This window comes from Seriola lalandi, unplaced genomic scaffold (genome assembly GCF_002814215.2).
Source record: "Seriola lalandi dorsalis isolate HSWRI2012SDOR001 ecotype SW California unplaced genomic scaffold, Sedor1 jcf7180002054989, whole genome shotgun sequence".
Classification (NCBI taxonomy): Eukaryota; Metazoa; Chordata; class Actinopteri; order Carangiformes; family Carangidae; genus Seriola; species Seriola lalandi.
The window spans coordinates 4995-32975 of NW_019525538.1; the positions used below are offsets into that span (position 1 = coordinate 4995).

Consider the following 27981-nt stretch of genomic DNA (forward strand, 5'->3'; position numbering starts at 1 on the left):
AACGTCATAGTATAGTATGGCAAAAAAATCATAAAAAATGTCATAGTATAGTATGGCATAAAAAGTCACAAGGAAATAAAAGTCTTTAAAAAGTCATTAGTAAAGCACAAAAAGTCATAAAAACATCATAGTATAGTAAGGCAAAAAAAAGTCTTAAAAAGTCATATTACATTAAGGCATAAAAAGTCATGAATATGACATAGTATAGTAAAGCAAAAGAAAAGTCATAAAAATGTCATAGGATATTAAGGCCTAAAAAGTCTTAAGGCAAAAAAAGGTATAAAAACTTCAAGGCAAAAAAAGTATTAAAAAAAGTCATATTACATTAACACAAAAAAAGTCATTAACACAACATCGTATAGTAAGTCATAAAAACGTCATAGTATATAGAAAGGCAAAAAAAAAAGTCTTAAAATGTCATATTACAGTAAGGCATAAAAAGTCATGAATATGACATAGTATAGTAAGGCAAAAAAAGTCATAAAAATGTCATAGTATAGTAAGGCCAAAAAGTCATAAAAACTTCATAGTATAGTAAGGCAAAAAAAAGTCTTAAAAAAGTCATATTACAGTAAAGCATAAAAAGTAATAAAAACGTCATAGTAAAGTAAGGCAAAAAAACTCTTAAAAAGGCATATTACACTAAGGCATAAAAAGTCATGAATATGACATAGTATAGTAAGGCAAAAAAAGACATAAAAATGTCATAGTATAGTAAGGCCTAAAAAGTCATAAAAATGTCATAGGAAAGTAAGGCCTAAAAGTCATAAGGTAGGAAAAGTCATAAAAACGTCATAGTATAGTAAGGCAAAAAAAGTCTTAAAAAGTCATATTACAGTAAGGCATAAAAAGTCATGAATATGTCATAGTATAGTAAGGTACAAAAAGTCATAAAAACCACATTAAAAAGTAAGGCATAAAAACGTAATAGTATAGTAAGGCCTGAAAAGTCCTAAAAATGCCATAGCATAGTAAGGCCTAAAAAGTCATAAATACAACATAGAATAGTACGGCATAAAAATGTCCTACTATACCAAGGCCTAAAAAGTCTTAAAAACATAGTATAGTAAGGCATGAAAAGTTATAAAAACGTCATAGAACCGGGACCAGGCTGGGAGGGGAATCTCCTCCCAGGTTTCTTATGTTAGGTGTGGGGTTAGAGATTACAGGTATTTTGGTTATTGCTTTTGTTTTGGTTTAGGTTAGTCTGAGTAGGCAGAAGAGGGGAGTCGCTGAGTCATGAAAACGACAGTATAATAAGGCCTTAAAAGTCATAAATAAATATATATATATATATATATATATATATATATAGGGGCCCTAAGCAGCTTAGTTCGCTTATGCCTAGTGCTGGCCTTGCTCCCACATCCTCTCAACAACTACTTACTACTACTATTTACTGGATTACTTTCAACTGTCTTACATTGTCTTCATCATGAACACACATTAAGTTTGTTGGATGTGTTCATAGAACCATAGCTGTTCAAAATTTGTATTGTGAGCAAACGGCAACTGTGGATAGAAGCTAATGATCAAAAGAACAAGAGTAAGTGAACCATTAAGTGAGGATTTTATTTTGAATGTTAATTTAAAATTAAATTTTCACTTTTCACTTGTAAATACCATCAGATCAGACAAAACTAGTGCTGAAGAAGTAACTTTGAGATTTGCAAGGAACTTTTGGGTTATGTGGCAATAAGGACACGAAATAAACTGTTGCAACTAGCTGTAACTTAGTAAAGGGCTGTAATAATTTTGGATTGTAGTATAATGTAGGCCAGCTGCCGAATATAAAGTGAACCAAACTTTAAAAACTGAAGTGTTATGGCACCAAGAAACCCCACTGTATACAAATAACAAGATAGAGCAGGATGAATAACTTTATTTGGCATTAAATGGTAAAGTAAAGTGTGTACTTTCGACATAGACATCGCCGTTTTCCAAGTACCTCTGCTCTGATTCCCAACAACTGCATTCCTCCTTTCGTCTCTCTCAACAACAAACAGGAAACACACGTCCTATAAAAAGAATGATTGACACTCCGGTTAGCCACTGACGTCTAGCCGTGACTCACGCTCAGCCAATCGCAACAGAGAAGAAGGGCGGGACGTCCTGTAATGTGATGCAAATTGGACGGTCAAGCGTGTTGGTCCCACCTTTTTGTGTTTCCCGCACCGTCAATCAAAATAGAAAAAAAATCGACCCGAATTCACCGATCAACACTAGCCCGCCTTTGATAAAACAATCATGTTCGGAGTTTAGTTGATCAGATAATCCTCCCGCTTACTACCATTCACGCTATGACTGGTACGTAAACATTTAGCGCATCGAAGCGTGCAACTAATCGGTGAGTTTGTGCAGAAAACAGCGAAACAAGCTGCGTTTTTTTATCTTTTGCTCTGCTGCTAACTGGCTAGATATGGTTAGCTAACTGAGCTAGCAGGCTAGCCACGGAGTTGACAAAGTAAACAGTCAATCTGGGCCGGAATCGCCCCAGATTCTCCGCTGCAAAGTTGAATTTCGCAGTCAGCTCCTTTTGGACTGGAGAGTGGGGATGCTTTGCGGGCTTTTCTGGCAGGCAGGAGTTGAAGATTACAGAGTTTTGCTGAGTTTCCCCCTCTCTCCCTGCTAGCGCTAGAGCAGCCTCTGAAACAAGGAGAAATGGCGTCCGCGGACGTGGACAGCAGTCAAAGCGAGTTTCTGCAACCCGGCGGCGCAGCGGAAACACAGGTATCCGACATTTTCTAGCTCGTCTTTCTCGCTCGCTTTCGATTGCTGGTTGTGTTTTTGAGAGCATGAAGTTCACACGTTTTAAAATTTTGATGGCATGGGGTGAAAGCCGTACACTTCCTGTGTTCCCCTCAATAACGGCCACCCACTTTACCCCTGTAAAACCCGCCCATAGTGGGTAGGACACTGAAGTCAGTCACTTGGGTCGGCTCGCTGGAAGATAGCCGGTGTACCTTGGGCTTGGAGGATGCAGGGCTGTGCTAATGTGGCAGGGATAGCGTCCATAATCAAAACAGTAGCGTTCAATTGTGTTGTAATAGCCACCCATCCCCCACACCTTGCTCTCGACCATTTCTGAGCCTGTTATCTTCACTCTGCGTGTTGGTGGTTGCATACAGCTTGTTCTTGTTTTATCGTCCATACTGCGTGATCACCCACTGCCTATGATTTACTCTATATTTGATGTTTCAGCATAGTATCTGCAACCATAACTGAATTTCAGACAAAAGCAGGCCTGCCTGCCTCCCTTTTCCTGTGATCTAATCTGAAGCTGAGATGAATCACTGTCTTCTTGTAGAAGTGTAATCTCTCTTTGCTAATCAGTGTTAATTTTACTCCCAGACAACAGATATGTCAGCCATTCAGCTGACAGGGTCAGACCGATGGGAGGTATTAACTCCCGTCTCAACTGGGAAAGAAGACCAGGGAGTTGTTCACATTCCAAACTCGGGGATTGTCACGTCCAACGGGCAGTACGTGCTTCCAATTGGGAGTCTTCCCAGCCAACCCATTTATGTTACTGCATCTGGGAATGAGGCTACAGCCAATGGAGTGTCAGGCATCCAGTATCAGGTAAAAGGAGAAAGAGACATGTTTAAGATACGGTAGGTGTTTTGTTTAGGTGGTGAACTTGCTTAAAACTGCCACTCCTTTGTCCAGGTCATTCCCCAAATCCAAAATGCAGATGGGACACTTGCAGGATTCCAAACACAGGGGTTGGATGATGGCACGGGGCAGATCCAGCTACTCCAAGATGGCAGCCAGGGCAGCATCGGGATCAGTTGTGCCACGACGGCGACCACAGACCTCCTGACACAGGCGGGGCAAGTACAGTCAATCCAAGGTGTCCCGCTGGCTGGGGGTACAGCATACACCAGCACAGTACCTGTAGGGCTCCCTAGCAACATAACATTCGTCCCAATAAACAGTGTGGATCTAGAGTCACTAGGGCTCACCGGAGCGCAGACGGTCCCCATTGCAACTGGGGTAACAGCTGAAGGCCAGCTGATCATGAGTGGCCAGACGCTGGAAAGTCAGGGTCATGATGCTGGCAACAAACAGTCGCTGGTGACGGTGAGCGGCGCCAACCAAGAGCTCTATGTGTCAACCACCACGACCACTTCCTCCTCAAACTCCTCCCAACTCCCCGAAACAATTGATGGCACTGGAGTTCTGACACAAGCAACTGCTGTGTCTGCAGGCGTGTCTGATCCCTCCTCAGAGAACTTCAACTCCCACAACCACCTGCAGCAAATCCAGGTGAGTACCTTTAACACCATATCATGTGTTATATGTGTCAAGCCTGTATGCTGCAATGCAGTGGCTCCCAGTCTGGAGGTCAGGACCCTGTAAAGTGATATATATATTCTATGACAAAAATTGTCTTTATTTTTTCTGACCCTTCCCTAATTTTTGTTTATTTTGCTTGGATATTTTCACCACTTGAGGCCTTTAAAATCCTTCATTCCAAACAATGAGCAGGAAAAATCTATCTTTGGTCCACAGTAGAGCCATAAATAGTGACATAAGGCTGGATATTTGACCTAATTTTTGTTACTGTCACAAATATGTTGGTAGCACATAGTACTGAAAACCAACCGATACTGAAAGCTGTCATTGACGGTTTGCTCAGATTTCTAGTCTTGTTTTCTACCTGAAAACAAAAATAATTTAGTTCCAATTTTGGGCAGTATCAGTTTGGAGTAGTTCTTGTACAGCTGCCTGTGCTTTTTTTAGTTCAATGAAAAAAGGGTATGGTATAAAAACACAATAATATCCCTCAAAGTAAATGTTGTTTTGGTATTGGTGTTAAAACTCAGGAATCAATACTTGTTTAAAAAAAATATCAAATGATACCCAGCCCTAGTCACGACAGGTCAGCTACTTTTTTTAGCTACTAAGCTACTTTTTCAGCTTTTGAGTGTAATTTATTTTTGCTGTTCCCTTTATCCTGCAGGTGTCCTCCTCTAATGCCACTACTATCTCGCAACCAATCCTGCAGCTGTCTGGGGACAATCAGGCCCAGGTAGCCCAGGTGGCTCCAGGTCAGGACCTGACTGCAGCAGGTCAGACTCTACAGAGCGTGCAGCTGGTCAACCCTGGGACCTTCCTCATCCAGGCCCAAACTGTAACAGCTACAGGACAGATCCAGTGGCAGACTTTCCAGGTAAGCTATAAGAAGTGTGTAGGAAGTTTATTCATGTTTCAAAGCAGTAAAGTTGCCTACAGGAATTCCCTATGGGCGTCATTTAAATATTATGTTGTGTTCTTGTGCTGTAAATTGTCGTATTACTGAAGTATATCCGATCTCTTGCTAGGTTCAGGGTGTCCAGTCACTCCAAGGGCTCCAGCTGCCCCAGGGCCAGGGTCAGGCACAGCAGTTGACTTTAGCCCCGGTTCAGACCCTCCCTCTGGGCCAGGCAGGACAGGTCAGCCTGCCCAACCTCCAGACTGTCACAGTCAACTCTGTAACACAAAGCGGAGTCCAGTACACACATGGAGAGGATGCAAACAGTCCAGCTGGTATGGGATACCTGTACATACTCAACTTTCACACACATTTTTATTTGCTAATCTTAAATCACTTGTCATTAATCATTGAAACCCATGATAAATCTGCACTGCTTCTTTTGTCCCTGTATCAGGTATACAGATAAAAGAGGAGCCAGACTCTGAGGAGTGGCAGCTGAGCGGAGACTCCACGCTGAACCCCAGCGACCTGAACAACCTGCGTGTTCAGATGGGAGACGAGGACATGGAGACGCCGAGCGGGGAGGGCAAGAGACTCCGCAGAGTAGCCTGCACCTGCCCCAACTGCAAAGAGTCTGGAGGAAGGTGGGGAAAACGATATAAAAAAAAAAATGATATGCAACGATAATAAAAAAAAAAAAAAAAAGTCATAAAACTGAAGAATATCCTAAAACTTCAATAAGCATCATAATTACAGTAATACAAAATTATATTACCACATATTATCCAGGCTTTTTCAGCTATAGCCAATTTTTGTACAGCTATAAAATCCATTTTGATGACACATTTCTGCAATACAACTATAACACCCAGATGTTATTCATTGCAGTGGCTATTCTAAACATTTAATGTCTCAAAACCTCAAATTAGCGTATCTTTCTTCATTCTTTTATTGTTTCAAAACTTGTGTTTAACTTTTGTTTGTTTAAGTTATTAAACTGGTTGTTCATGGGGCAATAAAAATTCACATTTCCATGCAAATTTGTATTTGCATGAAAAAACATTCATGCAAATACAAAATGCAAATCTTTTGCCTAATGCTTTATCAGCACAGGGATGTAGGATTATTATTTTTTCCATCATTTGGCAGTGTTTGCATTCCTTTGTCTTTTTAAATAGCATTTTCAGGCCTTGCATTCTTTTTTTTGTTTCATTTTGCCATTTGTGTCAACCTGGATCATCCAGTATTTGTATCTTCTACTCATTCCATATTTTTCCTTTGTGTCACAGAGGTTCAGGCATGGGGAAGAAGAAGCAGCACATCTGCCACATCGCCGGCTGCGGGAAGGTTTACGGGAAGACGTCCCATCTCCGAGCTCACCTGCGCTGGCACAGCGGGGAGAGACCCTTCGTCTGCAACTGGATGTTCTGCGGAAAGAGGTTCACCAGGAGCGACGAGCTGCAGAGACACAGGAGGACACACACAGGTGAGACCAAGCCCACATAAGTCTTGTCAGTTATAAACACAGTTATACAGGCAACCCTTTTTATTTTTAGTACTGGCTGTTTCCATTTTCCATTTCTGTTTCCAATTGTTTTATTGTCTGAAAAGTGGATGAGCTTGGAGCTAGCTTTCAGTGGTAAACCAGGAACATGCATTCAACGTGGATGAGTGATAACAAGTTTGTACATGTTGAATCGCTGTTTCCTGTCTAATGATACAAACTTTAAAGGAATAATTTAGTTTTTCGGACATGTTCCTGTTGTTAGATCTTGCAGTTAAAACACAACGGATACCGAAATACTTTTATATTTTATCTTTTTTTTTTTTTTAGTATATTTTTTTTGGCTTTTATGCCTTTAATGGACAGCACAGTGGAGAGTGACAGGAAACGGGGAGGCAGAGAGAGAGGGGGAATGACATGCAGTGAAAGGCCGTCCGATGCGGGATTCGAACCGGGGCCGACTGCAGCGAGGACTGTAGCCTCTACACATGGGGCGCCTGCTTAAACCACTACGCTACATACCGAAATACTTTCATGTTCCTAGTAGATGTTTGTCTGCAGCTGTCCATGTCATTGTTTTTGATTACACAATGTTCAGTGAAAAGAGGTGTCGAGCAGGATCTCGAAAGTGAGAAAATGAGAACTTGCAGCTGCTCCAAAGCTTAAAGCTGAGACATTTTGAATGATGTACAGCCAAGTAAGTGGTAGTTTTATGAAGGCAGTAACAATAGGCAATAACCTTGTCTTTACTTGAATTAAATCAGCAATTCTAAGTCAGTTTTAGTCTCTGATAAGAATTTATTATTTTTGACTTTATACTTAATGATGATAGTTGAGAATCATAAACAAACTGTCCTTACACTGTACTGTCCACACAGTGTTTTCTCCTGAATTACTGTAGAAAAAAAAAGCAAGGGATGATTGTGTTCTTTGTCACAAATTATTGGTCAGTGTCTTCAAATGTTGGTGCTGTACCTGTGCCGCAGTGTAGAGTTCAGTTTAGAAATAAAAAGATGAAGGTTGGTAATGTTTTTCTAATTTTACTGCAGGTTTTTAAAAAGTTTAAAAGAGCATTGAATATCAGTTTCCTTAAAAAGCCCTTAGTTTTAAAAAAAGCCTTAAATATTTTCTCTTGCCTGTCTTAGATAGTAACAGTAGTAACATTTTTTTGTGGATCTCGAGTAAATGTGATGTAAAATGTCAGCAATTTCATATACTTAAAATAATTGTAGGCCTATTTGTCTCTATTGGCAAACGTACTGGTTACTGGTTTAACCTACTGGTTTTGCACACTTGTCTGATGTTTTTGTTTTCTTGATGTCACAGGAGAGAAGAAGTTTGTGTGCACAGAGTGCTCCAAGAGGTTTATGCGGAGCGACCACCTGGCCAAGCACATAAAGACTCACCAGAATAAAAAAGGCGGGGTTCCCTCGTCCACATCTCCGCCCACCACCGATGCCGTCATCACTACGGACGGAACCACGCTCATCCTCCAGACCGCCACTACCCACGACCTCGTAGCCAATCAGGAGATCCCTTTGCAGCTGGTCACTGTGGCACCCGGTGAGGTCATGGAATGAGGGGGTGAATGGGGCGAGTTGGCTTTTTTGAGAACTGGCAGGGACCTCTTGGGCTCTTCTCTTCCCCTCTTACCTTTTTTTTGTTTTGTTTTTTACATATGAATATATACGTAAATATATATGACAAATATATATATTTTAAGTAAGAGTTATCATGACTTTATGTTTGTTTTTTGCAGTCTTTTTATAGGCCGGCAAAAAAAAAAACATTAAAATGTGGTTGCTATGTACACGCGTAAACACACTCACTCACTCTCTCACTCTCACACACACATACACACATACACACACTCTCACACACACAAACATGCATTAACACTCAAAAAAAACACACAACATGAATACTCAACACAATGAAATGCCTTATTTTGTATCATACTCTTGTATAAAATGCTGGAGGTGCATGTGTTTTTTAAGCTTTGCAGATGATGTTAACTGTAAGAAATGTTTGTAAAATGGAGAAGATAATGATGAGGAGGCGTTTTTGGAAGAATGAAAACGAAGTAGTGAACCTCTCTGGGATTATTGAGTTTGTGTCTCTGGAGAGTTCTGACAAGCTCTCTGTTTGAAGCAGCGCAACATCCACGCTGAACTGTTGCACTGCTGCTGCCAGGAACAAATGCTTTTGCTTTTAGAGGAATTGTTTGTCATTTTGGTGAAAACATGCTTATTCGTTTTCTTGCTCAGAGTTAGATGAGAAGAGGGGTAGCGCTCTCATGTTTGTACAGTAAATATGGAGCTACCACCAGTGGCTGGTTAGCTTAGCCTAGCATAATGACTGGAGATAGGGGAACAGCCTGGCTCTGTCCAAAGGTAACAGAATCTACCTCTCATTACCTCTGAAGCTCATCAGTTTACATGTATCATGTTTGTTTAATCTGTACAAAGACTCGTGTAAAAACAACGATTCGTTTCATGGAGGGTTATTCTTGCCAGGCAGCCAGTGTGGGACATTACTGCTTCCAGCTAAGAAATAATCCGGTACATAACCTTCCTGGAAAAATGGCAGATTGATGTTTTTACACCATAGTTTTTGTATATCTTAAACAAACAAAATACAGCGTGCTAATTCATGAGCTTTTGAGGTGCCGGTAGGTGGATTTGGTTACCTTTGGACAGAGCCAGGCTTGCTGTTTTCCCTGTTTCCCATCTAATTCTTGGCAAGGAAGTGAATAAGCTTTTTTCCTGAAATGTCAAACTTTTCCTTTGCAGCAGCTGTCGCCCAATCATTGACAGCCAACAGGATGGTGACGCTGATGTCTTGCCATGCTGTTTCAAACAGAGCAGGAGGTTCAGCTGGCAGTTAGAGAAAAGGACGTCAGTGCCACTGTTTACTGATCTGAAGTTGTTTTCCCACCTTGAGAGGGGGGAAATAGATGCAAGCCGCTCTGAAAAAGGGCAACTTCTTCCAGCATCTGGTCAGTCTGAACAGAATGTCTCATCTGTCCTCACGAGCACACCGTCCGCTGTGCTTATCCACATCAAAACACGTCTTTACTTTACTTTCTTTTTGCATATTTTGTTGTAAATTTGCATTGTATTTCAGCTTTCCTGTGTTTCTTCGCCGATCTGGGTGTCATATAAATGAAAGCCACATGATGGTGATCATAGATTTTAAAAAGTAGAGTGGTTACCTCTGAATTCCTGCAGGGCTTTTTGTTGTCAATGTACATGGCTGCAGGAGGAGAACGTGCACCAGTGTTGCCATGTGAAGAAAACTGAGAAACGGATGCAACAAATCAGCAAGCCCTCAAGGGCATTTTTGTCATCGAACATTCCAGTCGGACACCAGATGATGTGGGATTAGTTTTGCAATAACTGCTCCGTTGGTAATTCTGGCCAGATGTCACTCAAGTCAAAAGGAAAACAATCATGCCATTGTTTTTTTTGTTTTTTTTCCTTTTTTAATTTTAATTAATGTAATCTCTTCCTCTGTTTGTCTGTTATGTTTGTAGCATTCATTTACATGTATATTATCTTATTTTCACATTGTTTATAGAAGCCATTACTTAGTTAACTGAATTTGTTGTATCAAGACCTTATTTTAAGTGATTTTTTTAAAGAATTGGTGTAAAAACTGAATGTTACCTTTTGTAAAACATTTTTTCAAATGGATCACAATAAAAGTCTGAAACCTTCCAGTGACAGGTTTTGTGTTTTGGGGGTCACATCAAGGTATCTTACTCACAAATTGTCAACTGCTCTGTTTGCTTGCTAACTACATTTTGAACTTTCAATTCAAACAATTGGTGTTCAGGTGTAATAGCAGAGTTCATAAGTTAAAAAAAAAAAAAAAAATCAACGTAAGTCGTAACGTACGAAACAGATAAAATACTCTCGACCGCTTCTTTATTGGGGATTTTTATTTAACAAAAATATCTTACAGCCAAAACAGGATGTTAATGACAAATCCATGGATGATACCAAGATACAGAAAATCAAATATTTTTCAGCCAAACTTCAACGTCATGGCTGCTCTTCCCTTACAGTACCATAAACCAGATAACAACCTCTCCCCTTTCTTCTGATTCATACGTAACGCTGCAACCCGCACAGGCTTCGGACGTCCTTCCCTGAGAGTCACAGTGACATTAATATTCCACAAGAAATGAGAATCGATCAAGCCTGCTGATTTTGTTCTTAATTTTATGCCAAATACCAGATGATGATGAGTGTAAACATCATTACCATTAATTTCTGAATTCCAATCACATTCCCTTAAAGTGTTAAGTTTAGATTGGGCAAAGTATTTTCTATAGCTTGAGGTGATTCTTAAAAGAAATATGAACAGCGGCTCCACCACTGCACAAAATAATGTATATGTAGCTGTATCAATGATTTTCCAGACTTACTATGCTTTTTCTAAATGTCTCAAGTGGGACTAGGCAGAAATGTTAGATTTTATTTACGAAATAATTCAAGGTAAACTGTACTAAAAAGACATGGGATCATAGTTCACTGTATGTCAGTTTGATTATTTTATTTTATTTTGCATTAATTTACTATGTTGATTAAAAAATCTTATTAATGTCATCATATTGACTGACAAAGATTTGGCCCAGATGTTTGGTTTGTCAGAAACTCAAGTTAACCAGCAGTGAGATTTTTCTGTTCACCTCCCTTTGTGCTTTGACCACAGCCAGAACCAGAATCCCAATCAGTGCAAACTTACAGACTGACATCTATTACAGGGGAAAGAAAAACTATACTGAAAGAAAAAATAGAATTCATATTTATGATTCGCTTCACAAAATACATTCTCACAGTCACCACTTGCACACACACGCATACAGAAAAGCCTCTTACACCTGACCACTAAAATTCCCCATCGTACACATTATATAAAAAGAACAAAACAGAACATTATTTTAACCGTCTAGCACTGATTGTGGTCATTCAGCAGTCCCCAAGGCATAAGAGGAACTTCTCTTCATGAAGCAGACTCTTTAAACAGAGTCCAGTTCACCGCCTCATCACAGCCACAGCAGGATCCTCACAACTCTATGTGAACATCTGACAGAGAGACGAAGAAGATGAAAATTTATCGACTTGATTTATATGGACTTGGCACATAAACTTTGTTCTCATAATTTCTACTTGAGCATGTATTAAACCTGCATGTGTGTCTGTCAGAGTTGAGTACCTGTGCCCTGCTGCTTTGTTTTGTGGCTTGCTCCCCCCTGGACTCTGGTCTGCAGACGTTTAATCTCTTGGTCATAATCGGTCCACTCGGCTACGATCCTCACAGCAGCCTGCAGCTTGGGCTCCTTGGTCATGGGGTTGTTACACTGAAATCAGGAAAAATGAAAAGAATTGGATGAAATAATTAACTATGATTTCTTTCCTTACTATTACTTTACTATTGCAATTATTTTATTTTATTTCTACAAAGGACGCAACACTTATTTAGAGTATCAAACACTATTTACCCAAATACTACTCTAAAGTAAGTCAAATATTTCCTCACAATTGGCCTGTCTGCCCTCTAGTGGCTGTTAAGAGTCATTGCATATGTAACAAATCCAATCAGTCCTCCCGGGATCTCACTCACTACATCTCTTATTTGAGCACTTTAATCCTGTTACTATCCCTGATATCTGCACACATACACAGACAAACTTTTGTTACCAGATCTATTGTCTTGGCACTCTTCTTGGAGCTGTCGTCACACCAGGTCTCACACCACAGCCACTCCTGAGGCAGAGACTTGATGGGCACCTGGTGGATCATGTTGTTGGGCAGATCCTGAAAAAACAATGAAAAGTGAGACCTGTGAGAGAGGCAGGGAGAGAAACTAATATTTCATACGTCAAAGCTGTAGATTCATTAATGACTGATTTTGTTTTTTTCAAACATTTAACATTATGACATAAAGGTTCAGCAATAATGTACATGTAAGCATGGGAAGAAGCATCTGTTTAATGAACACTTCCCACTCTCGCCTTTATGTTTGTTGTCAGTCGTGTGGTAATGCAGGCACAATCAGGGATGTGTTCAAGGACATAAGGGAGTCCCACATGTAAAAAGTCAGCTGCTAAACAGTGTTGAAATCACAATATTGTCATGAAAGCATAACCATAAGAGAAAAAAAATAAGTAAACAGTGTTTATTATGAAAATATAAGATGAATTTAGATTTTTCTTTGAGGCTGCTGTTCAACAACCAACTCTCACATCTCTAATTACAGAGCTTCTTTGAACACAACGGAAAGTTTTCACTGCAGTGCCTTCTAGCAACCACAGTCACAACGCTGACAAAAAATCAAAAGCAACAAGAAGTTCTTTGTGATAGTTTTAAGAGTTTCATAAAACTCAAATGAATGGAAACTACTGGAAACTGGTATACTGGTATTAAATTAGTCATTAATAATGTTATGCTATGGAAAACTGTTAGTGATAATGTCAGCCGTATTACATAAAACATGAACTACACCATGTAAGATACTTTGCAATGCAAGGTGACAAATACTGTCTTAGTGTTCAGAATCAGATCTCCAAGGTGCTTTAAAATGAAAAGATAGACAGTCACAGACCTGGTCCAGGTTGGAAAGGCTGTTTGGGTCTTGGCTGAGCCCCTGGTACTGTCCTCTGAGCCGATCTCCTGCTGCTATTTTCCTGAATTTCTTCAGGTCGACCACATATAGGGCGCTGCACAGGATAAATGACAGTAACACATGAAATATGCAGGAAAGTATGAAAAATGGATTTAAAAAAAAGAGTCAAAATATGTGTGTGTGTTTGACAGTGATAGACTTTTAAAGCGTTGTTGACACAGGGGCTGAGTTGACTGTTACACTGCAGCTGAGCTTCCACAATGTGTCTACCTGATGTGATATTTGCGTCCAGCGAGGTGGCTCGCCCAGTAGCCAGACTTCCAGAAGCGATAACCATCCATCTCCCTCCGGCTCTCGCAAAACGGGGTGTAGCCGTACGGAGCTCCCTCCAGGTCAAAGTCACGCAGATCCTTCAGGTCTGTCCGCACAATCTGCGGGACAGGAGGATGAGGATCATTTAAGGACAGCTACTACCAATCCTTTCTCGATTGTTTGTCTCTAAAATGACGGTAACTACTGAAAAATCATTATCACATTTTTCTAGAGCTGAAGATGATGTCTTCAAATTGTTTGTTTTGTCCAACAACCAAAAGGTATTAAATCTACCATCAGAGAAAATGAAGAAAACCAGCAAATATTGATATCTCAGATTGAATTTTTGGCACTTTTGCTCAAATAAAGATAAAAAGTTTTTTTGATTACCAAAATACTTGCCAATTTCTGTTCTGATGATAAATTATTTAAACTGTAGATCAATTCTGACTGTCTGAAAGTCTGTACTAGGATTAGGTTATTTGGAAAAAGCCCCAAAATGTGACATGACTGAGCGAATAATAACTAAAATCTGTTGCCACATGCAGCAGATCTAAATTTTCCATAAACTTTATAAAAGTCCTGAAGAGTTACAGTTTCTTTGGAGCTATCAGAATCATCAACACCAACGTGCAACATTTTCCTTTTCTAGTTCCCTTTAAATCGTCAGCTTATGATATATGAACAGTCAAAGGAACAAATATTTGAATGTTTGGATAGCAGTGTTTGTACAGCTTCGTCTGAGCGAACCTGATCAGCGTCCACAAACAGGATCTTGTCGACAGCGAGAGGAAACAGCACGTCCAGGAACAGGATCTTGTAGCCCCAGATGATCCTCTGCTTCTCGGTCTGTTGGTGTAACCAGCGAGGCCACTTGTATTGGACCAGCTCGTATTGGAAACCATATTCCTTGGCCATGTGGGGGATGAACTCCTGCAAAAATGATTACACACAGAAACACACCTGTCTGATATCTACCAACTAAGGGTAAGAATCTTTATCTGAATGCAGGTGTAAAGCAGGTTAAACTTTTCAGATGTAGCATCTGACTACTGCTTTTTCATTTAAAAAAAAATGTGTAACAGTCATATTCTGTCATGCAAAAAGTTTAGAAATATGCAAACTATGAAAAGTAATTTAACATTCCTAAAGCTAAATTTGTTGGATATTGATGCTTTCTCTAACATTAAACTGTATATTGGTTTATCACAAGAGATTTGTTATCATTGTATTATTGCTCCACCGTTTTGTGTCCTGTTGCCACACGATTTGTGTTTTGTCTGGACAAAGCTAATGTTGTTGCCATTGTTGTTGGTCCTGCTGTCCTTTGTTTCTGTTCCTTAACCTGTCACATCTACTCAAAGGGCTGCAGCTGAAAATCAGCAGGCTGGCTAACACTGGCACATGTACAAAAACGATGAATAATGTGTTTTTCTCCTTTTAAATTAAAACAGTGAAATGAACTGAAATGCTTTGGTGGATTCCAGTTTTTTTTTTTTCCACCAGTTAACAGAAGCCACAACTCTCTGTAGACTATATCATTATGTTGATATTCAAAACAATCCTTCAAACTGAAACACTTGCTGGAGCCTCTAGTTAATGGGCTGAGTGGGAATCTGGGTTATAAAACCAAATCACTCATCAATGTCTTCAGATATCAATGTGTATTTTTGCTTTCTGACTTCTACATTGATATCTGAATATCTGAAGGATCACGAGGCTTAACAACCAAAACCAGAGTGAAAATAGTAAAAAGAGAACATCAATGATAATGAGGAATGGAACTGTGAGCCAAGAAAAGCACTGAAGTCCGATCATTTATCAGGAGATTTTCCTCTAGCAGAGCATTAAAAAATCTCATCCCTGTTGCATCTTTCACCTTGATTTTCACAACTCCTGTGTGAAAAGAGAAAGCTAAAGCCGTCAAGAGAAAATCTCCACATTGACGGCGATATGCCAGCTGATTCTTCAAGCAACACCGGTGAAGAAAAAAAGAACGAAAGAAAAATCCTACCTTGAAAGTCGGGGACAGGTAGTTCTTGAGGAACCAGAACTTGACGGGAGTTTTGGTGTTCTTCAGAACTGACAGCATCATAATCCTGAGAAGGGAAGAGCGATAAAAAGACTGGTTGCAACAGAGCTGGGAGAACAAAATTACTAAAAAAAATAATTTAAAAAAGTCAATAAAGGAAGTTAAGATGCTAGTTTTTGAGAATTTTGGTTGATATGACAATCCCATTTTCTTTGTCTGGTCACATCTCTGACACAAACCTGAGGAACCTCTCATACAGATGCCCCGAGGCCACAGAGAAGATGTTGATCACATCGTCTTTCTCCTGCTTCTGCTCCTCCATCTTTCCTCCACCTGTGAACCCTCTGAAAGGCAAAAGACAAATAAAACACGTGACTAGACAGTTTATACATTTCTAACAAAATAAATACAAAAACACATTCATCGCATAAATCAAAAGACAAGTTTGTATTTATGTGTTGTTATTAGGGCTGCAACTAACAAGTATTTTGGTTATTGATTAATTGATAAACCAAAGGTTCAGAATCAAAAGATACTCAATTTACAATGATGTAAAATACAGAACAATTTTTTAGATAAGTCTTACATTTGAGAAGCCAGAACCAAAGAATATTTGACATTTTTGCTTAGAAAAAGAGTTGGCCATTTAAAAAAAAAAAAAAAAAAAAAAAAAAGACCAAAATCATTGACGATTACATTTCCAATCAACGAACTGATAAATCCACTAATTTCAGGAGCAGGTGTCAGTCGGTTTAAACCAAAGTTGTACCTGGTCAGAGATTTCCAGAAGCCTGTCTCATTTTCCTCAGTCCCATCGCTCAGCAGCTCCTCGTTGAACTTGTCTGGTTTCTTCTGGACCTGATCAACACACAATTTTAAAAATCAGTAAGTGAAACCACCAATAGGAAAGATGTCTTTGTCACGATTGTTTTAAAATTCATTTTAAGTGAGTGGGTAAAATAATTTACGTGATGTGATTATGTATTTCTTTTCATACGTGTTGGTGACAGTTGACTTTTACTTGCACACATGTACGTGTATATGTTGTCTGGATATCATGAAAACAAAGGTCATCCAGCCCTGATTTTATGGACCAAACTTGTCTTATTTGAAAATTAACAAAATATAGTAAAATAAAATTAATAGATTTTGTGACTGTCTGATCTGTGGCACAGAAACTAGTTGGACTGGTTCTGCCTGACAACCATCTTTGATATTAGAGAAGTAACAACACGCTGTTAAATGTTATGAACAAATTAAACAAGAAGTCCTTTTTGTATGGCAGTCATCTGGAAAGTTTCAGCTATGATTACACTGCACATGGAGAACTTGAACGACATGTTTTGACGTAGATTTGCCAATATGAATCTGTAATAGCTGATAAGAGTTATGTAAACTCTTATTATTTATGTACAAGGATGACATATCAAAGGCGGTATGTGCTGGATTTGAAAACTTTGGCAACTCTTCGTAGTAGTGCCAAAACGAAAGCGTGGTAGACAGCAATGTCAGATGCTATGATCACATAAAATATTCTACATATATTAAAAGATACTGAGACAAAATCTGAGGCAAAACCTGTTTTCATTTTCCATTTATTTGTCCCTTTAGATATATAAAATTCACATTGAGATGTGTAATTTTACCCATGTCATTTATGCATCTACTCTATATATTCTGCATTATGTAAAAGGTTCAACACAGACTGGAGTCTATTCCACTCATCAAAATTTATGAGCTGAGAAATTGAGGAGGAGAAATGTTGCCACTCACTCATCGTCCTGGATTTGCTTTTATTTAGTTGGGGACAAAAAATAAATCAGCAAAATGTGTTGAAGGACATATTCCTATCACTGTTTCCAGGCTGTTGTGCCAGACAGTCATCACTTTATCAGAGGTGAACTGACCTTGACTTTAATTATCCTGCTCTTGAAGTTGTTCAGCACAACTACGATGTCGTCTGAGTCTGCTGGAGAGTCCGTGCCATCGTGGCTGCAACATGAAGATCGAAAGGATAAGAAAAATATTAAAGCAGAAAGTTTACAACTAATGTTTAAATCCAAGTGTAGGAGTGTGGGCTGAATTTATAAACTAATAAGACGTTTTTAAGACTGTGACCCAATATAACTGGTTGTCCAACTCGTTGTCTCACCTGTAAATCTTGTAGATTTCATCAGAGCGTCCTTTCCTCAGCTTCAGGATCCAGGCACCTGGGTTGGCCTTGAGCTGAAAGTAACCCTACAGAGCAGAACACAGGACATTTACAGTGTTTGTGACTAAACAAATACAGGCTAAATCCAAACAGAAAGGGAGGAATACATCATTTACCATCCAAGAAAGCACTAAGAGATATCAACAAACTATAACAGTTGGCAAAGTTGTTTGTGGTTCAGCAACTTTTTTTAAGAAGAGAGGATCAAAGTTTGAACCTATATCGTACCAGGTTTGCCATGACGATGGTGTCCACAATGACTGGCTCTGAGGCGGTTCCCAGGGTGAACTGGAGCCCACGCGGCGGCTGGCCTGAGCTGACATCAAAACAATGGCCTTCCAACAAAAGATGCTCCAGTTCGTACTCTGCTGCTACAATATTCTCCACCTGCAATCACCAGAGGAGTCAAGTTGAGTAAAGTTTATGTCGTGCAGCCCAATATCAACACCCACGGTCTTTACAGACACTAATAAACAAAGGTTCCTGAATAAACCCAAGGTTGTCAAGATGAGAGGGGAAAACTCTCCAAAATCCTCAGCAGAAAATTCACAGATATTGGGACGACTGTGTGTCCAACAAGAGGCAAAGACAAAATGCAAAGTGGAAGACTGAAGTCGGTAGCCAGAAATCTAAGTAAGGGGGCCATGTACATGGAATCAGTGTTTAAACACTGACCGAGTTGATTGCTGGAAATGGGTAAAACAAAAAACGCCTTTAAATATTTCACCACTACAGATCTCGATTGAACCCAGACACACAGAGTTTCTATACCTCCTCCAGGTAGATGTTGTCCAGGTCGTATCGAGTGTGCACAGACTCGACCATCCAGCTCTCGGGAGTGTTGAGGTTCAAGGTGAAGAGTGGAGATTGAGGCATGTCAAGGAACTTGGCCATGGGGCCAGGAGAGAAACTACTGTCAGTCTGAAATGTCACCTCCGGCTCCAACACATAACGGTAAAAACTGGAAGAAAACACAGGGGAATCACTTGTTACACAAGCAACAACTAGTTACACTTTCAGTGCAGGTGCAGGAGGAGTCTTCATGCCTTTAACAACCATTTAGTGGATGATTATCATTGTTAGTTTTTACTGACTTTATCAGAAAATACCAGCGTTTCTAAAAAGGAACAGACTGGCTTAAAATGTTAACCACCAGCATTAATAACTGACCTTGAAAATAACCCATCCCAATCCAAACTCCAGGTTCACTTACTAGCTTTTTCCAGAGCTTTCACCTTACTATATGTGCACGTTACAGGTGAAAGCTCTGAAAAAGGCCCAGAGAGAGAAGTCCTAAAAGCGTTGCTGTAGATTAAATCCACCCATCCAATTCCAAGAAGATAACATGATATGCTTGAAAGGTCTGAAAAAAACACTTGTCAAAATCTAAAACATTTTTCAAAAGGATTTTAAAATTAAATCTATGTCCCCACACATCCTGAACTTATGTTTCCTGCTGCAAGAGGACACTAATCACCAGTGATTATGCAACACAGTCTATAAGTTAAAAGACAATAAATTATTTAAAGTAGAGACTCTGAGCACAGTCTTTGATATTTTTAAAGTCTAATGAATTCAAAGCAAATTTTCACTTGTTTTTTATAATTAAAATAAATACTGATATATTTCTGGATTTTCCAAAAAGAAACTAATGAGCCTTAAACTTCTTATGATGCTCATAGAGCAGTTGGACCATATTGTAATTGAAGTTCTGACACTGACAAAGATCAAAGTAACAACAGAGTTATACCGAATTATGATATTTTAAGGATTCCGCTTTCATTTAAAATTAAAAACAGGAATTCACTGGCTTAATGACCAACTTGAAATGAGCAGAAAAACACAGGTAAAAAGGGATAATGGTGAGTAGGCATTACTGGTGTAATTAGGATGTGTGGTTTGAGTCTTTACTCTGCACAGAAACAGTTTGTGTCCTCACCTCTTCAGAGGCATTTCTGACAGCTTGGATTGGCAGTTCATGAAAACCCGCAAGTTGACGTTTACCAGCTGCTTCAGAACCTGAAGATGACGAGGGGAGGAGTTGGCAAGAAAGACAGGTTAGAAATAAGATGTGGACAAAGGTCAAACCAATCAGATGGATCAAGAAAAAAAAATGTCACACAGTCACCCTACCAGTAGCAGAGGAGCGAGTTTCTGTGCGTCCCTGGTTACTGGATCCACTACGGCGACAACATCAAAGTACACATTTCCCTCCTTAGGACGGATCTTCACAGCACTGCCAAAAGTCAGCAAATCAATGATCATGTCTAGTAAACAGTGTTTTTTAGTTTTTCTTTCTGCTGACGTATTAATACAGACATACTTTAACAATCCATTTTGTTTTTCCAATCAATTTTAATGTAAAAATGGCACACAAGCCATTTATATTTCTAAGAAAGTTTTATTCAAAATATTGGACTGACATTTTTTTAAAGCATTAAAAAATAATGTGATATGCTGCAAAATCACCCTGGACGAAAACTAACTTTTAAACATTCACTGCTCAGCCTCTCCCGGGAAAAAAAAGTGACCTGCGGGTCTGAATTGTGTGCAAATATTCCTATTCCAACTACCTGTAGCGGTCATCAGCAAAGTCATATTCTACCCGGGCTTCTCCTTTGGGCTGAGAGGAGAGCAAAGCATCCACCTTCATCACAAGGTCGCTGGCCCTGAGAGAAAGACACCCCGCGTTAACTCACAAAACTCAACACAATCTGAAAATATTACTTTGTGGGTTTCCTGAAGGAGCATGGGAGGATTTAAGCTTGTGAAAATGAAATAAAATACCTGTCCTCCTCAATTCCAAACTGCTGGACTTTGCTTTTGATTCGTTCTCCAGACGTCTTCAGGATAATGCTCTCCAAAAGCAGAAAGTCATCCTGGTTAAACACCTCCTCCTCCTCCAGTGGCCCTATGATCTGAAAATTAGAAACAAAAGTATTGATTGAAAAGCTACAATAATTGTAGGAAAATGCACACATTTACACACATACATATTTCTTCATGATGTCCTTATATCTTAGTTCAGGTTTAAAGTTCTGTCAATGATAGGAAACAAGATTGTGACTCACTCTTCCATTGCTGATAACTGCTCTCTGTCCTCTCTTCAGTTTGAGCACGTCTCGGCAGTACGCAGCGTGGGAGAGCAGGAAATCAAATTTTGGACCATCATATGCTTCCTTGAACAATGACACATCCATACCCTGAAGGAAAAATAGATAACTTGTAGGCAGTCGATAAAAGGGAAAATTAAGAATAAAAATACACACTCACAAGGCTTAACAAGGGCAGAGAGTTCGAACAATAACAACAGAAGGAAGCATAACAATTTTGCATCGTGATCTTGTACAGAAAAGTTGTCCATCTCCCCTCACCCCGACAGCGAACTCTTGGATGTCAATGCCCTTCTGCAGGGCTGTGGCGGTCTCTTCTTTAGCCATTTTAGTGATGAAGTTTTTGGCATTGTTGGCAGATTGCGTTTGCATGGCAACCCAGATCGCTCGTGCAACATGGCTCGTCTCAGCAGATGGACCGGCTGATGGGTTGTTGATCATCCCCAGTCGGACATTGTTGCTGGTTTTCTATTGTAGAGCAGGTGAGAGGAAATATAACACAGCTGAAGTTACCAAATTCATTTCTGGTGAAAAGAAAAATGACTGAACCTGTGCTTAATCTTTAAAGAACCTAATGATATATTAGCCTTCTACATTTCCTCCTGTACACCTAGTCTTCTTAAGGTAACAGATATATAGCTGCTGGTAGGAAGAGTTTGTTGCCTTTGGACAGAGCCAGGTTAGCCGTTTCCCCCCTGTTTTCATTATTTATGCTAAGCTAATCTAGCGGGCTGTTGGCTGTAGCTTCATATTGAACACACAGATATGAGCGTGGTATCAATCTTTTCATCAAAAGCATATTTCACACAATGCCGGACTATTACTTAAAGTGATGTTTTAGTTTTTAAATACAATTCGTACCATGTGTCTGATGGCATCATAAAGTAGCTGTCGTCCGGAGGGCTTGTCAAAGTCTCCGACCACCCAGAAGGTCACGGGACGGATGTAGCCATCATCTGACAATGACAGAAGAGGAAAGGCAGGGGGTCACGATAATGATGCTACACAGTTCAACTTGAGGGCAAAGGAGATGAGCTGGATTCGTGAAGAGTTTGGTAAATCAGACACAAATGTACATGGGTAGCGTACAGGGCTGCAAGACACAAACATGTTCTTCTCTACTTCAAATCTTCAAACTTTCGTCACTTCCAAACATCAAATCATTTCAGCATTACATTCTCCATGCAGCTACAAGTGATGCGTAATGAACTGTCATGCTCTCCTTCAGAAAGATGAAAGAAATGATGTTAGAACTTAATAAGCAGTTACATGAACAATTTTTTTTTTGTACTTATACTTCAGACCCTAATACACAATCATCACATGCATAAATTAGTCATTTATGTCCTCTGAGAAATGCAACACAGATGGAGTGGTGATGGTGGTGGTGGTGGATTCACAAACACATTTGAACACTGCCAGCAATGTTGTTCACAGAAAACAGAAAAAAAGAGCAAGTGAGGAGGAGAGGGAATAACATGGAGGAAAGGGGTGATTACCATGCCTGTTGGTGGTGGTCATCCCTGATGCAGGGACATTATAAAACACATGAATAAGAGGAGGAGGAGAGGACAGAAGGAGAATAGATGAAGAGAGTTTAGGCTTGAAGATCAAATTATCTTCACGGGAAACAACAAACATCCTCTTTCATTCAGTGTTTGTATTTATGTGACCAGCTATCACATGAGACTCTACTGCATACTCTTACCTTTCTTAGTCATGTAGTTCATGCTGTTGGCCACAGCAGTGCTCTTCTCTTTGGTGTCCAGAGTTGAGAAGCGAGCATAATCATCCACAAAGTAGTTATCTTTAAAGAGGAAAAAAGAAAAGAAAAATGAAGATAATATCTTTATACACTGCAGAGATGTATACATGTGAATGTTTACTAGGTGTGCAATGCAAATCCATATCTGCTTATGACATAAAAATGTCTTTATTCAAATGTATAGTGTACATTGGCAGGGCATTCACGCAGTGTAAATTAAGTTGGTCTGAAGTGTTTGTGGGTAAAAACATAAGATAATGACAAAAATCTGAAAAGCTCTGCAGCCATTTTCCATTCACTTTTGAGAGAGTCCCTAACTTCAGCTTGTCACTTTCTAGCCTGCTGTCAAGCCTTCAAGGTGCCAGGCTTCAATGTCGGATCATTATGTAAAAATAACTCTTGTGCAACATCAGTCAAGCGTTATCCTGCACTGCATCACTACTCTTGTGAAGAAAATAGAGCTTTTTGAGGACAAACCTCACTTAATGTCTAAAAAATTAATACTGCAGCAATATTTCAGATACTAACTTTAGATATCATGGACTGTTAGTGTGTTTTCAGATAATGTCTTCATATTCCTTTACATCCCTACTGTGTACTCACTGGTATCAGACAGGTCCAGGTATGTTCTGCTGGTGGACAGCACTCTAGGGTTGATGCGAGGAACAACGTTGGCCTGGTTCATGATGAAGTCCACGACATCGTGATCTGTGGCCAGTTCACCCTGCGAGATGCATGAACAAAGATTCAGGATGTAAAAGGACAAAAATTGACAGAGGACATTCTTCACTGTTACTGCAGACCCGACAGTGATGCAGGAGGTCCTTGTCTGCCTTCCTTTCATCCCCACAGTTAAGAAAGCCCTCTCGAGGTTTAATCGCTTTTCTGCTGCGGTTACTGATGCTTGTGTATTGACTGAAAAGTTTTCCTCCAACAAGTTTGGATTAAACATTAAAAAGGATAAAACAAGAGTGATGACTAACACCCTGTTCAGCACTAACACTGGCATAGCAACCAAATTAAACACTGCCTACTACGCTTAATGCCTTCGAAAACCTTTGAAAGAACCAATTCAAAGAGCTGGCTTGTCTGCGAGCTGGAATGACATTAAAACAGGAGAGAATGACAGATGGCACGCTCACAAAGATCCTGCCTAAATGACAATTTATTTTATTTATCACAACAGTCCTTGACAACCCTAGAGCGCTTCTGCTCGTTTCCTTTCAATTTTTAGTTTTCTTTAAATTGAACTCTATTTTGTAGTAGACTAAGCAAATTACAAAACAAAACAACACAAATGAATACCCTGACTGGTATTACCTCTGTCTGCAAAGTCACAAACTTACTATCAGTGAATACGAAACCTGTTCTAGTCTTATTTGATGAGATTAAACTAATTTCTGTTGTTAAATTGTGCTCAGAATATATCTACATATAAGCACATAAAGAATATCAATAAAGAACTAAATGCATTACAGCATTAATGCAAAGTAAATTAAACTCTCTTCAAACATGCACATCTGTCTGCACAGAGTGATGTTTTGATTTTAACTCATCTGCAGTGAGAAATGATTTTGCTTTGAAGATGAATAGACAGAAACAGTCTCAACCATCAAATACAAGCCTCACTGAAAACAAAATCTCACTTAAGCTCACTGTCTCACATTGAGTGTAAATCAAAGTGTGTGTGTTGACTGACCAGGTAGACGGCTCTCTGGTAGAAGGAGGTGGTCTCCAGGATCTTTTGCATGGTGATGGTCTCCAGTTCGTCCGGGTCCAGCTGCTCACGCTGGTACGGTATGCCGTTGTACATGACCACAGGCAAGGGGCCCACTCCTGTCTGCTCATAGTACGCCCGGCCGTCCTAGTAGATGAGACATAAAGAGGTATTACTTCAATTTGCATGAGTCTCAAAAATACAGCTGAGCACCTGTGTCTTAGCAGGACCTAGAGAAACTAATCCAGGCTTATGTAGGTTTGACATTTCTAACAGTGTCAGGTAAACCCCAAAAGACTCGAGGCAACTGCATCTTGTCTAAAACGAATCTGCCAGAGTTCAAACAAAATCAAAAAATGAGCACGTAACACCTGCTCTCAGGTCTCTGCTTTGGCTCAAAGAATTGATTTTAAAATCCTATTTCATGTCTACAAATACTCACTTCTGATATGTTTTCACCATATGAATCATCAAACACACTGAAATGAGTCTGCTGACAGTTTATAGGATCAGTATATAAGAAACTGCATTTTTCTTTGAAACTACACATATTTGGAATAAACATCTATAATCTTAAGCACTGTACGACACAGACCATGTTTCAATCTAAAACATACTTGGTCACTGTTGCCTATAATTTAGCTTTTGTTTCCAATCTTAATTATACTATTCATTGCTCTCATTTTAAAAGGATAAAATACATGTATTCCCTTTCTTGCTGAGAGTTAGCTGCCTGTGTGTGTGTGAGACATTTCCCTTATAAAAATCAAGAATTTTTAACACGGTATAAAAAATTACTAATGAAAAGGTAATGGTGTTGGCTTTGACTGATAATACCCACAAAACAATGGAAGCATCCAGCACAGCGACGCCACATTCAACCCCTGCTCACCTTCCTGTTGCTGTCATAGCTGGAGTCTGCTCCCAGGACGCTGCTGACCTCCACGTAGGGGAACTTCTTCTCCAGCACCTTCACCACATCCCCAACACTTAGCTGTCCACCAATGGGCACTCGGTTAAACATCTGAAAGGAAAGAAGGAGATGGGAGGGGAAGAGAAACTCAACCGGTCTACACAGATATTTTATTAGACAACAATCAAGACTATCTACGTTTGCAATGCTCTTCTCATTAAGTTCTTCATTACAGTGATGGTAAAAGGTCGACTCACCGAGATGACAGCTTCAAAAGCGCTCTGACTGTCCACTTCATCACTGATGTAGTTGTAGGCACGGACCAGGGCCACACCTGCATCCTGCATACCATCTACGTCATCTTCAACTGACACCACAAACACCAACCCGATCCTAAAACCCGAGCAGAGAGCAAATAAGTTTCCAAACCAAACTCTGATTTGTATATTGGACAGCTAAAATGCAGGGTGTGTGGTGTCTGCTTCATCAGTATTCAAACAAACTGACCATCCCAAGACATGCAGGGAGGTATCAAAGGTCTCCCAAAGCTGCCTGACAAAACTCCTAAATTAAAATGGATTTTAACTACATATCCCAAAAGACACCAGCTTCTATTTGATTTTCCTTGTTTTTGCAGGAACTAGTGGAGCAATAAAAGCTATTATTTTGTGTTTTAAGTGATATATTCATTAGAAAATAAAACAGATTTACACTCCACCACTTCCCTGATGACACAAACACCAACCTGAGTGGGATGTTGTTAGCATAAAACATCTCTGCAACACTCAGCAGCTCAGCAGCATTCTCCTGAGTTGGGTCCAGAATGATCACCTGCAATGCACACAAACACAAAAAACAGGCGCTGGTATTTTCTCACAAGGATTAAGACCCATTTTGATTCATAAGGCATTCATTGCTCAGGCATGGGCATACCAGATTGTGAAAGTTCTTGCGGATCTGTCTGATGACTCCGGGGAAGGTTGGTCTGAGCAGTTCCTGCACGTTGTAGGGCCACGAGCTGTACCTGTGGTCTGTCTCCAGGTTGTTGATCCACTAAAAAAAAACAAACAAAAGGGAATTCAAATGGAAATGCAGCCTGAGCCCAATAGCAGATCAGTGACAACAAGAAATTACATTTGACTGCTGCTGCCTGGAAAACTAAGGCCACAGGTTACAATTATTATTATATTATTATTTTTTTTATAGCGTTTGAGGCCTCAAATTCACATCTTCATAAATTGCTTGTTCTGTTTAACTGACAACTGAAATCCTGACAATGCCCAAATTACAGTCCAGGGAATATTTTTCATATTTACTTTATGAAAATAGTTTGGTCTAATTTTTTGTTGACTGACAAATCAAATAAACCACACTACAGAAAAAACGATATAACATAAGCTAATATTTATAAGAGCCTTTAAGAGTTTTTGGGAGTTTGCAAACACAGTCTCCTACAACTTCATCCCTGATCAGATTTGTACTGTTGTTATTAAAACTCTTCCTTCTTACGCTTAATTGTTCAAGGACATTTTGGGCATTTTTCCCCATTAACTTTCCTCATCTGTTGGGAGAAGATTTAGTTGTGGTTGTAGTTTCTTACACTGATGGCGGGATTGCGGATGTCGACGGCGTAGTCGGAGTCAGATGGCTGGACGTTGAGCTTCAGGATGTCATGGATGTAGGGCGTCTCGATGAGGAGGGACCGCAGACCCTCCATCACCCTCGCCTCACTGCGCAGCACCTCAAAAACACTGCAGGTAAGAAGGGACAGAGGTGAGTCAGTGTTCAGTCAGTGTGTGTAGGTGTAAATAAGTGCATTAAACTACCAATATGACTGCTTAAATATGATTATGTGAGAGGCAGATGTATACTTATTTTCATTTATCAGAAAAAAAAAAAAAATCAAGTTCAGAGCTTCTTTTGATTCTTAAGGAAACAGGTGGAAATCTGATGTAAATAAAAATCTGTTCAGATTTTTTAGAAATACCATACGCTCTGTCGGTGAAACAATTAAATAAAACATTAGTGATTCAATGGAAAATTAATCAGCAACTGTAATTTTTCAAGCAAAACTGCCAAATATTGTCTGGATTCTTTCTCTCTTTTGCCACTTTTCTCTGTTGTATGTGAGAGTAAATAGAATATCTTCAGGTTTTGTATTGTTGCTCAGACAATGAAGAAAATTGAAGACATCGCTCTAGGCTAGAGAAAACCACATTTTTTCCCACAATTATTTAACATTTTATAGACTAAATGATTAATCAAGAAAATAATCTGCAGACTAATCGATGAGGAAATAACTGTCTGTAGCAGCGCTACATTTCAATAATTTAACCAACTAAAAAAGCCAAATACTCCCCAGCTGTGGCTTCTTAGATTTGCTGCTTTTGTGTCTTCATATCATTTTTAATTGAACATCCTGTTTGTCAAAACAAGGCAACTGAGGACATCACCTTAGGCTCTCAGAACATAACTGCATAAATATTAGTGTATTATTATTATTATTGTAATTTTCTGGTACATATTTTTCCAACTTTTCTGAGCCATGCAGTTTGCAAGACGATCTTATTTAATGTAGAC

At 39.5% G+C, this 27981-nt stretch overlaps 2 protein-coding genes across 5 annotated transcripts in view; one reads left to right on the plus strand and one right to left on the minus strand.

Annotated features, from left to right (window-relative positions):
- Positions 1-2181: 2181 nt before the first annotated feature.
- LOC111647401 (transcription factor Sp3-like) lies at positions 2182-10423 on the plus strand. 4 transcript variants are annotated; one of them, XM_023396998.2, is made up of 9 exons: positions 2183-2347; positions 2633-2730; positions 3352-3582; positions 3670-4269; positions 4967-5176; positions 5328-5532; positions 5655-5844; positions 6490-6686; positions 8031-10423. In XM_023396998.2, the coding sequence occupies exons 2-9, from the start codon at positions 2662-2664 to the stop codon at positions 8282-8284; spliced, it is 1956 nt and encodes a 651-aa protein (XP_023252766.1). In that variant the 5' UTR covers positions 2183-2347; positions 2633-2661; the 3' UTR covers positions 8285-10423. The 4 variants fall into 4 exon arrangements, with proteins under 4 accessions (XP_023252768.1, XP_023252766.1, XP_023252767.1 ...); XM_023396997.2 differs by having other exon boundaries at positions 2184-2307; XM_023397000.2 differs by lacking the exon at positions 2633-2730 and having other exon boundaries at positions 2182-2307.
- A 206-nt stretch (positions 10424-10629) lies between these two features.
- Positions 10630-27981, minus strand: part of uggt1 (UDP-glucose glycoprotein glucosyltransferase 1) — a 30199-nt gene continuing 12847 nt past the window's right edge. Inside the window, exons 13-40 of the mRNA XM_023396993.2 lie at positions 27002-27152; positions 26335-26454; positions 26147-26232; positions 25659-25794; positions 25381-25512; positions 24471-24635; positions 23375-23495; positions 22715-22813; positions 21868-21962; positions 21268-21474; positions 20965-21096; positions 20681-20811; positions 20467-20562; positions 20027-20129; positions 19833-19912; positions 18665-18854; positions 18122-18280; positions 17834-17919; positions 17589-17673; positions 16451-16539; positions 15921-16025; positions 15664-15748; positions 14400-14582; positions 13608-13768; positions 13317-13431; positions 12413-12529; positions 11928-12072; positions 10630-11797 (exon numbers count right to left, since the gene is read on the minus strand). Coding sequence (XP_023252761.1) covers positions 11778-11797; positions 11928-12072; positions 12413-12529; positions 13317-13431; positions 13608-13768; positions 14400-14582; positions 15664-15748; positions 15921-16025; positions 16451-16539; positions 17589-17673; positions 17834-17919; positions 18122-18280; positions 18665-18854; positions 19833-19912; positions 20027-20129; positions 20467-20562; positions 20681-20811; positions 20965-21096; positions 21268-21474; positions 21868-21962; positions 22715-22813; positions 23375-23495; positions 24471-24635; positions 25381-25512; positions 25659-25794; positions 26147-26232; positions 26335-26454; positions 27002-27152 — 3394 coding nt within the window. The 3' untranslated portion in view covers positions 10630-11777. The remainder of the gene's footprint in view (positions 11798-11927; positions 12073-12412; positions 12530-13316; positions 13432-13607; positions 13769-14399; positions 14583-15663; positions 15749-15920; positions 16026-16450; positions 16540-17588; positions 17674-17833; positions 17920-18121; positions 18281-18664; positions 18855-19832; positions 19913-20026; positions 20130-20466; positions 20563-20680; positions 20812-20964; positions 21097-21267; positions 21475-21867; positions 21963-22714; positions 22814-23374; positions 23496-24470; positions 24636-25380; positions 25513-25658; positions 25795-26146; positions 26233-26334; positions 26455-27001; positions 27153-27981) is intronic.

What these genes read in the sequence shown, in the direction of transcription:
- LOC111647401 (XM_023396997.2), top strand. An exon ending in GCGGCGCAGCGGAAACACAG is followed by an intron (nt 2,731 to 3,351) that starts GTATCCGACATT and finishes TTTTACTCCCAG; the next exon opens with ACAACAGATATGTCAGCCAT. An exon ending in GGATGCAAACAGTCCAGCTG is followed by an intron (nt 5,533 to 5,654) that starts GTATGGGATACC and finishes TCCCTGTATCAG; the next exon opens with GTATACAGATAAAAGAGGAG.